Source organism: Lytechinus variegatus, chromosome 7, assembly GCF_018143015.1.
Source record: "Lytechinus variegatus isolate NC3 chromosome 7, Lvar_3.0, whole genome shotgun sequence".
Classification (NCBI taxonomy): Eukaryota; Metazoa; Echinodermata; class Echinoidea; order Temnopleuroida; family Toxopneustidae; genus Lytechinus; species Lytechinus variegatus.
This window is the reverse complement of record NC_054746.1, coordinates 6,841,445-6,856,362: the sequence shown is the minus strand read 5'-3', so window position 1 is coordinate 6,856,362 and position 14,918 is coordinate 6,841,445. Positions and strand designations below refer to the sequence as shown.

The following is a 14,918-nucleotide window of genomic DNA, read 5'->3' as shown; positions in this document are numbered from 1 at the left end:
GTCCATTTACCATTAATAGGCTCTATAACTCTTGCTCTGCCCAATTCGTGTAAAATCTATTTGATCTGTAACAATTTAAGATGAATTTGACCAAGTGCAAAAATAATAGCTGGACGAAGTGAAAAGTAGACCATCTCGGCTTTAGACTGAGTCGCGGATAGACCGAGTGATTATTAGACCATTAATTAGTCTAATTAATTAGACCAAGTTGATACAAATCCCGAGGAGCAAGTTAGGCACTGCTCAAAGGAGAGACTTCATTTCACACGCTCACATTTCAGGCAGAGGTGATGCAAAAGAATAGACTTAGCGTCCTACTCAGAAAAAATATATTTTTTAAACGAACTTGAAGATGTTTATCTGAAATTTCAGGTAGAACACTCTCTTGGCTCAGTCTGTGGTGGAAATTTATAGACGCGGTAAAATGAGATATAGAACCATGAAAACTCAAACAAATAAATACTTAATTCGTAATACTTGCGCCTGATACTCGAGTGTAATCAAGAAGCAGACTTTCAAATGAGTGTGTATCATAACCCTTGCCCGGCTTGAAGGGGGTTGAATAGGTGCGTACCGTGTGCACACGGGGAAGTCCCAAAAAATGACAAGGGAGCTATTTTGGATGGTTGCATAGGACTCGCAAAGCATAAATAGATGACAGAATGGCGTTGGTGCCAATTTACGATCAGCGGCTGTCGGAAAAAGGCACCGAAACGAAACGACTCTAACAAACTATTTTTGCACAAACGTTTGGAGTACAGAATGACATCTTTCATCTATATCAATTATATTACAGTGACATTCATCATCGCTGCATCATGTAAGTATTCATTCTTCCTTCCTTAGATTATTGTTTTGAAATTATGGGCATCTCGACAATTTTATTTTTATAGATCGGAATCAATTGACACGGAACTGACATCATATCAATCCATTGGTATCCCTGGGCAACGGCATCTATCATTTGACTCTCGGAGAGGAATAATGAGCCGTACGCCCTTATGTGCTTACGAACAGGCTCACAGGTGTACAACCACAAACTACAAAATGATGAGTTGAAATATTTAAAAAAAAATAATTCCTGGGAATAAGAGATGTGAATTTCTTTTTAGGTCATTTATGTTAAGTCACATTGTCATGTTATTTAGAAAATCACGTGACAATATATTATTGATCCGGAGAACTTCTTAGAAAAGTTACTTCATAATTAAAAAGCTATCTGACAATGAGCCGGGTTCTGTTTGTTTAATTTCAATACTAGTAGTCTTGCACAACTATGATGCACCCATCTCGAGATATAAATATGTTTCAACATGTTTAGTAACTTGTCACCGCCAGTAGTATTGTTTAGAGTAAGTTTCGAAATACAAGTACATCATTGCAACTTGGCGGTGAGACGCTTTGCAATAGAGGATGACTTGATTATCAAAATACCAGGACGAACTGAATAGTACAGAGAGAGAGAGAGAGAGAAGGGGAGAGTGTGTGTGTGTGTGTTGGCGGGGCGGGGTGGGGTCAGAGATAACGTACAAATTTTCATGTGGCACTCCCCATATTTAAATGTGATTTCATGCTTTAGGTGGGGCGACGTTGAGAGCGTATCTGATTACGGAAAGACTTGTTGGATGATACTTGACAGATTATGATTTATCCGACAATTGTAGTGGTAACTGTCAGGCACCAGTTCTTCTAAGCCAATAAACAATAAAGAAAGTTATCAGACCCGACACTAGTCGGACGATGATCCAGCCTCTGATCATCGGAATTTCATTTGTTTAAATATACGATAATACGAAGTAGGTTTCAAGATTCGAATTAAAAGTTATGTTTGCCGTTTCTCTATCTTTAAAGTTTTAATTTCTTTAAAAAACAGCAACAAAAATTAGTCATGACAATATCACTACTACTACTACTAAGACTACGTCTACTACTACTATACTACTACTCCTCCTCCTTCTACTAATACTGATAATAACAATGATAATAATAATCATAATAATGATAATACTAATAATGATGATAATACTAAAAATATTAACAATAATAATAATAATGATCATTGTGATCGCAATATAATATCCTTAAATCAAGTTCTTAGTTTGGTGGAAGAGTTGTAAATTTAATCAACAAATATATTCACTCTCTATTTTTTTTATATTTAACTCACGATCCACGCTCATAATGTTCTAATATTGAAAGAATAAAAAAAATAATATTGAAAGAATAAAAAAATCTTTGGGGACATTAGACTTTGCCCTTAGGCCTATTACAGATGCAGTTTAAATGTATACAGCAGAAAACTAAATTTGAAAGAATGTATTTTATCCTTCCAAAACAAAATATCTATCGATTTCAATTGTTTAAGGATATTAGTTATGGGGGCTTGTTTGCTCGTTGCTTTCATTTTACTTTTTTTACATTGATTCAATATCTTATTTTCAACTCAATCTAAAGACAATTATCCAAGGTTTTCTTTTAGAAGTCAGTTAAAAATGAAACTGAAATATCACTATCACAAAATTCCATTCGTTTTTATCATAGTTGAATATTGTCTATGGTCACATGACCTTCAAATATGAAAAAAAAATACAGCTCAAATATTTCTCACACCTCATCTAAATTTCAAATGTGAAAGAGAAACGAAATGTAAAAAAAAATAAACAGTTGAAAAAAAAATCTTCTTGCTGTGAGCAGTTTGAAATGAGACTGATAATAAAAAAAGTGCCAATTCATTTTCATAAGCATTTTTTTTTTCAATTTTGTACATTTTAAATAACGTGATAATTTTCAGTCGGACAAATTTCTGGCAGTGGAAAATCCCCCACTGCCTGTCACCAATACATCTCGATTTCACACGATTCCCCCAAATCAATGAACCGTTTTAATGAATAGCCTACGTCATAACCTTTGTTGTACAATGATCAATACAATTGTGACGTAAGCACCGAGGGGGCGAGTGGAACCTCCCATTGTGACCTTTACATTCACGATTATTAATAATCATTTATTCATTTAATTTTCACGAATAAAAGCGTTTACAGCCATCAAATGCAAATTATTCTTTTGCTCAGCTTGAGGAAAAGTGCATAGGAAAAATTTGTCATTCCCCTGGGAGGCAAAAGGTGGAATATTTTAGACTACAGACACAGAAATCAGATCACGTTTCGACGAGTTATTGTACGGTTAGTACCCCCATCGAAGTAAAACATTTGGGGGTTTTCCACCAAGTAATGTTTTCTGTTTGTTTTCGTCTGACATTTATAGCCTCCACCCAACCGACCTGTCTCCTTAGTTCGGAATATTTCTGGAAAATTCTTGCTTTGAGAATTATCTCAAAGAATGTAGTCTGTACAATACGCATCGTATATATTATCTGAAATAGTGTGATTTTATTTGAATTTTGAATCTTATGCATGCACTTTGGTGTTTCAAATATGAGGTACACATACTATACCTGGTTTAACATGTGATATTATTTCATAGGCCTATACCCTGGGGAAAATCGCACACATAGACTTCCTACACAGAGATTCGTATTTTCATACTCTTGTTTCCCCATCACACAATGAATTCCCGTAAGCTACAATATCTCACAAAGCACTGTCCTTTAAAATGGGGATTAAAAGGGATAATACATTTAAACATATTCATACACATGGGAGGTAGTAAAATTACCCTAAACGGAACTCCTAAAAAGTTATTTAAAAAAAACGACCAGTAATAAAAAAAAACGCTGTTCGCAAACATTTTGTTTATTCAATGTGATAGTAACCCAGTTGAGTTCTGTATTTGTTCTGACGTGTCTAAAGGTTGTTTACAAAAGTGTTTGTTCATTTGCATTCAACCCAATGGGGTTTTTCCTTATTCGGTGTTTTTTTGGCCTCCCTATTGTACTGGATCTATTTTTAGAGATGTCAAAAAAAGGGGAACGACGGAAGAAGAGGGATATCCCCGCAAACTAATTAATTTCTCACTCTTTATTTTATATCTATCCCTGGTTTGACGTAAGGGTAACATTTCGGGGGAATTTAGGAAAAGTAAACGGGCACCATTATGCAAGTCCCCTGTCATTTTCATAGATTAAGAAACCATGAACAAATTTCACCCCTGTTATTCTAAAATTGATGTGACTTCTATGTTCCTGAAGATGACTTTCGTCAGAGAATAATAGGGCACACAGAAAGCAGGTTTAGAAGATGAAAAATTCGTAATAATAATAATGGTATGGATTTATTAGAAGAGCGTCACCGACGTTCATGGTACTATTAAAAAAGTTTTCATAAAGAAACTACAAAAATAAACAAAATCTAAACTTAAATGACACACAAAAAAATCCAAAATATATACATGTCTACAATTTTGCATCACTCCTGAATTGCCCTTTTGTATATTACAAATGTAGTGTAGGAGTAAGCAAACTGATGATTTTTTTTACTTTTCTCTCCTTTCTTTCTTTTTCCTCCCTTTTCTATTCTCTTCCTTCATTTTCCTCTTTTGTCTTTTCTTTTCTGTTCTAATTTCCGCTCACTATAACTCTCTTTTACTTGGTCCCCATGGAAGACCAGCCGCACATATAATTGGTGCAGCCGTCTCTTGTCTTAAGTTTGATCTTTTAACTTTCTTAACATGTTTCAATCAATCATTTTTTTCTTTTCTTTTTAATCAATGTTTAGAATCATTATGTATGTATATGTTACTCCTTGTATCTCTTGTATATATATTGTTATGTATTTTTATGACGGAAATAAAACAAACAATGATTAAGTGACGAATATACTCTTTCTCCACTCCCTGGGGGGCATTCCAACAAGCGATCCAAGACTCAAATGCTAGGCACACCACATTGCTAATAAATATCTCAATATGGGTATGACAGAAAACTAATTACGTTGTAAGAAATTCAATCAATGTTCTTAAATCCCAAATGTTGATACCAAAATTAATCATGTAAGTTTGATTTTATTTCTCATGCAGTGGCAGGAATTGCAGAGGCGAGAAATGGGCTATGTCCGAACCCGTCAACGGGTGAAAACAGACGGTACAATGTTGCAACAGAGGTGTGCTGTGGTGGCAACATATACCAAGTAGGAAGGGGTAATCGTCCCCTTTGCTGTAAGTATAGGTATTGGTGTTGATGGTGGTGTTGGTTGTAGTGGTGGAGTTGGTCTTCGTGGTGGAGGATGGTTGGTTGGTGGTGTCGTGTGGGTGGTGTTGGTGTAAGTGTTTTTTTTTGTCTGCAGGCACATGCAGACCCTGATTGAAACTTTGATCAACAAGTGTGTCTCCACGCAAAGACTAGCGCATACAATACGAGAGGGCTTTCAGTACACAAGGCATGAGAAGGCTGCACATTCAGACCCTTAACTCAAGTGAAGAGTTTGCCCAGCAGACTAGGTGGTATTGGTGGTGTTGATGGTACTGTTTGTAGTAGTGGTGGTATGATGGTGGTGGAGGTGATCGTGAGTGGTGACGATGATGATAGTATTGAGCATTGGGTAGGAGTAATCATGATGATGCCGATGATACAAAGCTTAACAATTATTGCAAATCGTTTGTAATGATTCAACTCAAAGAGATTTATTAATTCATCAAACACTCTATGTACATGATATTGTGAATGATCGATTATTGATAATAATGAAAAATAGGAATACTATATTACTATACTACAAAATGAAAAATAAGGATTTGGAGTAGAGAGATACAAGAGTATAAATGAAACGGTCAAGTAACAAGACGACACCCCCATCAAACAAAGAATAGCAATAGTAATATTGATACATTATATTTGTATTTTCATGCCTTTGTTAAAAGTTAAGACGTATAGGCCGCCGTTGCTCATTGTTATTTTCAAATTTTTACAGGTGGTGACAGAATTTACAACCCTAAAGATGCGATCTGTTGTGGAGGCGAGGTGAAGGGGAAATCAGAGGGCGAACGATGCTGTGGTTTTACACAGTGGTACAACCCAGATACCTCGATCTGCTGTGGTTTTCACATCCATTCTAACACAAACGGTATGTATACAGAATATGATTTAGAGCAATAAGGAGTTGTAGAAACAGTGATGGCAGCAGTAGCATCAGCAGTACATTGTACTGTTGTAGCTACAGTAACAGCGGCAGTAGTGGTAGTAGTAGATTTAACAGTGGTAGAAGCAGTAGTAGAATTAGCCGTAGTAGCAGTAGAGGTATCAGCAGAGGTAGTTTAAGTGGTAGCAGTAAAAGTAGCTTTTGTGGTAGTTTGAGTGGTAGCAGTAATAGTAATATAAGAGGTAAATCCAGTTGTAGCAATAACAGTAAAATCTGTGCGAGTATAGCGGTAGCAGTAACATTAGTAGTAACTGTAGCGTAGTAGCAGTAATACTGTAGTATTAGTGGTAGTATATAAGTAGTTACAGATTTTATCCTGTAAGATATCGGAATTCACTTTGTGTTTTTTTCCCCATTATCAGGTCAATTAGATTGCTGCGGGTCAGCAACATACAATACACACGAGGAGTCATGCTGTCCAGTAGAAGAAGATGGAGATATAACCATGGCAACCCTTTCTGGCGTCGGTCAGTGCTGTGGAGACAGAGTTATTGACCCTAGATATGAAATCTGTTGTGATGGGGTAAGCAATTGAATAGTCATACGATCTACAGTATGAAGTTTGTTACTTAAGGAATCACCGTCTTTGAAAACGAATCATAACCATAGATAATACTGTCATGTTTTATCATTGTTGCATGCACTTTATAAATACATAAAATTGAAATGAGAAAGCCTAAAGTTATCTTTTCTTAATAAATGAACTAAGTGAAATTCTCCCACAAAAAAAAGAGTTGACAGGACTATTTTGGTGTGGTTTGCTCACTGATGTACACAAACATTAACTTTTTATCGTAGGTGGCACACGACAATATGGATTCATTGACCGAGTGCTGCGGTAACTCGACCTACAATGTCATGACTGAGATGTGTTGCAGCGACAGATTACCTTACAATCCCAACTCACAACTATGTTGCCATGGCCACGTCCACTCTTCAGGTATGTAAGCAACAACCTCATCCTACTGCTTTTTTTAATAGGGACTATTTACTATTTGTGCTGGTTTATACTGTAGAGATGTATGGTACCTTGACTCTGTGACTTGTTATCTAGAGCAGAAAACCTCAAAACCAGGAATATTGACAATCTCTATAATTTTGTGTGACGATTACAAAAATGGAAGGTAAATTTTGTGAGGGCGATCCTATCTACGGTACCGGATATACTTATATTTGCATCATGTAATGCTTGTAATTTAAGTACAATGAACTCAAAAATTATGACACTGACTTCTTCAATAAAGTTGGGATTTGTAACACATTCTCTTATTGATTTATCTTTTTCAACAGATAACGGAGCTAAATGCTGTGGATCCGAATCGTATTTGGCTTCTCAGTCATCTTGCTGTAATAACAATCTGTTCCGGGGAATTCCCGAGTTACCTAATGTACAAGCGTGTTGCGGAGACAAGTCCTACTTCAAGACCAACCACATTTGTTGCCAGGACACCCTCTACGAGAGAGAAGAGAGCGTAGCGTGCTGTGGAGAGGGTACGTACGAGAAAAGACATACCAGTTTCTCCTCGTTCGATGTAAATCTAGACTACTCAAATCAAACTTCTGCGTATAAGAACCATTTTTAAATGTTAGACAGTGTCTTGATGAAAAAGGGAAAAAAAAAATTATTCAATAAATACATAAATTAGAATAATGCTGTTACCAGTGTGAGGATCTTGATATCTGAAATAATTTAAAGATTTCCGTTCAGAATCAAAATTTACTTATGATTGGTTGAATAAACTTAAACTGAACTTGAAACTAAACTCAAAATATTAACTTTACTCAACTCTTAATGTCTTCAAAACGACATGAATTATAAGCACATTTATGAAGAGATGCTCCTAACATTCATGGGCCCTTTAGCAATCTTCTTACTCGACAACAGTATTGAAATAATTGTTTTCCTCCTCCACTGATCATGATTTCTACAGAAACATACAACTCCTCTAGAGAGTTATGCTGTGGGTCTAACGACGAGCCAACCGCCATCTTAGAGAAGTCATCCCCGTCTGAGGAGTGCTGTGGCCTGTCAACCTACGATCCAACAAGACAAACGTGCTGCGCCAGTCGGAGCTTTGACGATATCGTCGATGGCGAGTGTTGCGGTACTCGACCAGATTTTGTTCAGGCCTATGACCCATCTCAAGCAACGTGTTGCCAAGGGCTGCTTGAAGGTAAGAAGTGTTGTTATAACTGATCATGGACAAGCAATTACTTAACTTGGTTTGTAAATGAGGAATATCAAAGTGGATTTAAAACAAAACTGAAGATATAGATGAATCGATAAGTATGTTTTCACACAATTTGTACCAAACTCACAAAAGACTCAAATGATACCGTGAGCACCGACTGAAGATCGAGTAGTTTTCTAAAAGTTTCCATTTTATTTCTTTCTTAACCTCAGATACATTGCACCATGTACCGACTGGTGAAGGTCAATGCTGTGATTCAAGCATCCTATCGGCAAACGAACTCTGTGATCCTTTCGGGCAATATGCTGTTTTCAAAGCGATTGAGACTGATGATGCAATATGCTTCGATGTCACATACAACACTGCTACTCAGGTAAGGTATAGCTGATCAAACTATCACCAATGAAACGTTTTCAAAAGAATGTTATTAACTCATTACCAACTGGAACTTGGTGAATCCCTTTAAAAGCCTTAAGGAATGACTGAAACCAGTAGTCAACAGATTAATGAATTGCCCCAAATCGTGCAAAATCGGAAGGATTTTTGAGCGTGTTAGCACTTTCAGACATCGACCTTAGGATAAAAGTAGATGCTCCTAAATTCCTTAGGAGATCCAAAGAAGACGCTTTCTATCAACTTAATATCTTTTTCAAAGTCTTCAAATTCTAGTTGTAACTTTGTTTTCTGTTTCCTCTTCTTTTCTCAATATCAGGTATGCATGGAAGATGGTAGTATCGAAGTTTTATCACGGAACCTGGCGGTTTGTGGCATTGAGATCTATGACCCGACAGCGGAGGTGTGTTGCGACGATTTCATCAGGGGACGATTTGATGAAGATGGCTATGAAAGGGAATGTTGTCCAGGAACCACCATATCTTTCATACCTGCTCTTCAAACGTGCTGTATGGCAACCGTCCACGATATCCCGTCTATCGAATCTGGGTAAGGAGCCATTTAGGTTAAGTTTTCATTACAACAATAAAGAAAAATATACAAAAACTACCGCTGTCACTTTTGTTTAAGGCTTACCTTTTTTTCTAATCTCAACCATGTACTCAGGTATCCGGTTTTTTCTCAACTTATTCCGTAATATGATATATTGAAATAAAAAAAATCTCGAGGTCTTCAAAGAATCGTAGCACTCAATAAACATCATTTGTTGTGTCATTCCAGATGCTGTCGAAACCATGCTTACAGCACCTTGACGCATATGTGTGACCAGAGCGGAACCATCCGACCTTTAGACGAGGTCGAAGACTACCCAGAGCTCTGCGGGGACATCCCATACCATCCCGATGAAAACGTTTGCTGTGGTCAACTACTTCTTGGAGCAGGTGAACTCTGTTGCATGGGCTTCCCTGTACCCTTACCTATTACAAATAGTGGTAAGTTCTTATCCTGGCTTCCTTCGAAAACGGAAATTCGAAATAATTTAATAAGTTCCAATGGCTAAAAACTAAACAGCATGCTATCAAAGAATCTGGTCTTTCCATGGAATGGGTTGGTCTTATGGAATATGTTGTATCACGCGATGTCCCTTCAAACTTGAAGTACCTAGAATCTTTCTTTCCTTTGATTTGAAATATTAGATGCATCCTGCTGTGGGTACAATCTTTTGACGGACCCTAGCACCCAGATTTGTTGTGATGGATATCTCCACGAACGATACGGTGGTCGAGATGAGTGCGATGGTTTCACTGCTTTTAACCCGGCTACCGAGACCGTGTGTGAAGGATGGGTGTTTGCCATAGCAGACGGGGAATGCTGTAATGACCAAGCCTATGATGACACCGACCAGATCTGCTGCAATGGAGTCATGTAAGAACCCCTTCTAGTGTACTTTCTTAAACTAGTTTAATGGAAACAGTTTAGTGGAAACTAGTTAAAGGTGTAACTTGAACGCCCGAAGTGGTTCTGGAACCCATCTTAGAAGTATAAAAATGAATTATTTTTTTACCATCTGAGTTCTGTGCGTAAGGGTTTCAACATTTCAAATTTCTCCCCAGGACAGAGTGTACGCTTTTGGGGAGGTTGGTTTAGAGTCTTGGAAAGTGATGCATTTATTTATTCAATTAATGGAACTGCGTTTTATCGTACGTGGGTCTCGATGTCATTGATGATAGATAAATTATTCCTTTTGTATCTGATTCACAGACATACCCGAACAAGTGATAGGACAGAATGTTGCGGTACCCAGACCTATGAGTCAGACGACCTTACAAGCATATGTTGCAATGGATACCTCAGCCAAGGACAAGCTGGACTTCAATGCTGTGGTGATTTGACGTACGATCCTCGCACAGAGAGCTGTTGTATGAATGACCTCTTCCCCTTTACCCAGTCCAGAATGGCAGAACATGCTATATCTTGTTGTGATGCTGATACGTACCAGAGCTCCCAACATACGTGCTGTGGTGGCGTCGAACACAAGTTTGTCGCTGATGGTGAATGCTGCGGCATTGACATTGTCCGGAACCCAGAAGAGGAGATCTGCTGCGGAGGCATGGTCTGGCCAAAGCTCCAGGGACACCATATCGAATGCTGTGGTGGTGAACTGATCGACACTCGCTACCAGACATGCTGTAACGGTATCCCCCTCCTCCAAGGAGACGCCAACGAATGCTGCGGTGGTAACGTCTTTAATACCTACATCGAGACTTGTTGTGGCGGGGAGGTACACATGCAAAACGATGACATTGGATGCTGCGGTGGAGTGTCTTTTTCCTCTTCAGAACAAGACTGTTGCGGTTCCAAAATTTTCAATGTCACAAAAGAGATGTGCTCTGATTTTGATACAATCACACCACTTGTTACAGAATTCATCATACCTGATGCAGGAGAAGAGGAGGTTAACAACAAGGCAGATTTCCGTTTACTGTGTGATGAACAAGATTACGACGCGTTGACACAGACCTGCTGTGGAAACTTTGTATTCGATCTTCGGGATGACTTCATATGCTGCAATGGTCGACCTTCGGATGCGTCCAGTGGCAAGACGTCTTGTTGCGTGGACACTCCGTACAATCCTACTCGCTTTGACTGCTGTCAAGGAGAGTTGCATGACAAGGTTAACGGTGCCGAATGCTGTGGTGCTTCTTATTACCAACCGTCGAAGGAGACTTGCTGTGACGATTACACTATCAGCCCTCGAGGAGAGACATGTCCAAACGAGTCATCCGCACAAGGTAAGATTCACATCACATGAAAACCTTGGAGAGGTGGGATAGGGTACTGTTTCTTCATAACATCATTCATATGTGCACCTTCATTATACACAAATGACCCCCCCCCAAAAAAAAAAAGACCCCGGCCACCTCCCCTATTAACATGAGTAAGAATCCGAATGGATATTCTGATAGCAAACGGTGCCATATTCTTATACCTATTTCCTTACACCTTAGAAATCAAGTTTTCTATGCCTTCTACTATTTGATCCCCGAATATATGACCCCCCCCCAAAAAAAAAAGAAAAGATAAATGAAATATATATATACTCACGAGAACACAGAAGTGATATAACTCTTGGCCTACACTTAAAAAATATCAGTAACTGCAAATTCACTATTAGTGTGTACTTCGGAAGATGTGATATCCTTCTAGTTACTTTTTATTTTTAATCGGTCATTTATTTTATTTGTATTTAATTATGCAGACCCTCAATGCCTCTGCAACTTGAAACACAGGAGTGACCGAATCTCGTCAGCTTGTACCGACATACTTCGACCCAAAGAACGCGTTTTCATCGCGATCGTTTCAGACATCGACAACCGAGACAATTCCATGTCCTACTCCATAGAGCAAGTTGATCCTCTTCGTGGGGCTCTACCGGCCACGCTTGAAGATAGAGAAGGTACACTCCAGATGACGATACCACGTCTTCGTGGATGCAGTGCTCAATCTTTCAGACGTGGTCAAAAGATTGTCGTGTTCCTGGACGCAGAGGGCGGACTGACGGAATTCTCACTCCAAATCACAAGAGGAGACGTCATTATGCCTTACAACAGGCGGTTAGTCCGGAAACTCGGCAGTATCTTAGAATGAATTCTCAACATCTAAATGTTTCACTTAGTTTCTTTATAAGAAAATAATGAAATAAAACCAGAGATTGAAAGCAAAATTGCTGACAGTATCCGAGGCTGAACATCCAATTCTTCGCGTTTATGATTTGCTAATTTGGCCTGGTGCCGATTGAGGCAATGCTAATTTATACGAAATATATTCGCTATTCAATTTAGTCAGTGAGATAGATAAAAGTCTTTGTACTTTCAATCGAAATTGATAATTCTACACCATCTTCAATACTTGATGTACAGCCCAAATCATCTAGAATGAAACTTACAAATCCAATTAAATATTTGACAGATTGTACCTGATTTTTTTTGGGTGTAAATTGTAGCTAATATTTTTGTAAATTGTAGCTGTATATTTTGTTTTACACCTTTCTCGCTTTAATTTTCGATCATGAAAAATAGTATATGAAAGAGGCAGGTATCTTATAATAAGAAGTATATAAATAATGCATAGCTTGCTTAACTACGACATATGATATTCTACCGATTCATTCAATCTAATTTACAACAGAATTAGGACACTTTTATAGAATGAAATAAATGCTGGGATCATTATTGATGAACTATATATATTTATATATATATATATATATATATATATATATATATATATATATATATATATATATATATATATAATATCATCATGCTCCCGTATTAATTAGTAGATAGTTCTATACATATCTTGTTTATGTAAGCTATTTTACAATCTTTAAAACCCCACTTTGTTCTTATCTCTTGTTTTGTCATATATTATAAAAAAAAAATCATTACCGGCATTCAAATGCAAGTGGTAATAAAGTAACAGCGGTAAACCACATTGGTATATCTTATTTTAATATTATTTGCCCCAGTATGGGATTCTTTGTGATTTTACGTTATTCCGTATATGTGAATATCCCAAATTTACCATTTTGTTTGTATAAGTATATTGTATTATAATGTGGTTAAGGGTATTTGTTAAAGTAAATCTAGTATATAGTTTTCTTGACGTAACATGTGAACAAAAAGTTCGTAAAAATATAAATGTGATTTCCGAAATGAAAATGACGTAGAATATTTCTTTAGTCAGTCAAGCTACATAAGTTTTTGAAGACCGGGGATCTGTGAATACATGAGAACGAGGTTTAGTTGACTAAGAAATACTATATGATTAATATATGTATATTACTATGCTCTTATATACTCTATTTTTACTCATACTGATGCGCAAAATTCAAAACAAAATATTCTTATAAAATGATGTATATTACTATGCTTTTATATACTTTATTTTTATTCATACTGATGCGCAAAATTCAAAACAAAATATTCTTATAAAATGATGTATTTTTTTATTTCATGGATGAATATTTGATGAGTGAATTGATTCTTTTTCAAACGCTGAACAAGTATTTTTCATACATGTTAAATATTTATACATATTATAATTGCGCAGTTCAGGTCATCATTCTTCAATATAATTTATAAATTCATATTTATCATATTTTATAATAAAGTTATATGTACATATATATTTATATAAAATGAAATATATATTTTTGTCCAAATATAATAATAAATCATACAATTGGTATAAAAATCTATGTATATTAAGTATTCTTATGCTTGTTGTATACATAACTTATGGTGGTGATGATTATGATGATGATGACCAAGATAATGATATAGCTAATGAAGATGATGATTACGATGATGACGACAAAGAGGACGACGGAGAATGGTGTTAATGATAGTGATGATGGTAGTGAAGGTGATAATTATGGTGATGATAGTGATGATGATGATGACGGTGGTGATGATGAAGATGATGGTGATGATGACGCATGATGATGAAAGTGAAAATGACGATGCTGATAATGGTGATTGTGATGATGATAATGGTGATGATGATGATGATGATGATAGTGATGATGATGGTGATGATGATGGTGATGATGTTGACGATTGTGATGGTGGTGGTATTGATGATGACGATGATAGTGGTGGTGATGATGAAAGAGATGATGATGATGATGGTGATGATGGTGATGGTGGTGATGATGCTGGTGGTGGTGGTGGTGATAGTAAATATATAGTATAAATATATATTAAGATGGACACGATCATTATCATCATTGTCCTGATGAAGACAATGGGAACAATAATAGTTATTATAATGTCGCTGATGACGTTGATAATAATGAAGATGATAATATAGATACTAATGATGACCATATTGATAATTCGGCTTGTTATGCAAAGAAAACAAAATCAATGATGATGATGGTGATGATGACGACGATGACGAGTTAGTGACTACATTACGTTGTGATGATGATTTTGTATCCACTAGCGGATTGTCTTATTCTAGCGGCTACACCTAATTGATTTTCTCTCAATTTCGTTTAATTACCATTTGGCCAAACTGTCAATGGTGGTCAAATACTCATTTGGTCTCATTTCTATTCAATGTCTAGATAGTCTAATTTCCACTTCGTATACTTATTTAATTTACACTTTCTAAAATGAAAGTTTTATAAGATGTTCATCTAATCATTATGGACGTAGTACAATGTTATATC

The 14,918-nt window shown here is 36.7% G+C and overlaps 1 protein-coding gene across 2 annotated transcripts; it reads left to right on the top strand.

Annotated features, from left to right (window-relative positions):
* The first annotated feature begins 650 nt into the window (after positions 1–650).
* On the top strand, positions 651–12,959 carry LOC121418313. Of its 2 annotated transcripts, XM_041612111.1 has the most exons (14): positions 651–820; positions 4,975–5,112; positions 5,865–6,017; positions 6,455–6,615; positions 6,891–6,947; positions 6,990–7,032; positions 7,383–7,583; positions 8,024–8,266; positions 8,497–8,657; positions 8,997–9,226; positions 9,458–9,669; positions 9,874–10,102; positions 10,439–11,469; positions 11,937–12,959. In XM_041612111.1, exons 1-14 carry the CDS (start codon positions 655–657, stop codon positions 12,323–12,325), a joined length of 3,414 nt encoding a protein of 1,137 aa, XP_041468045.1. In that variant the 5' UTR covers positions 651–654; the 3' UTR covers positions 12,326–12,959. The 2 variants fall into 2 exon arrangements, with proteins under 2 accessions (XP_041468045.1, XP_041468044.1); XM_041612110.1 differs by having other exon boundaries at positions 6,891–7,032.
* The last annotated feature ends 1,959 nt before the right edge of the window (positions 12,960–14,918 follow it).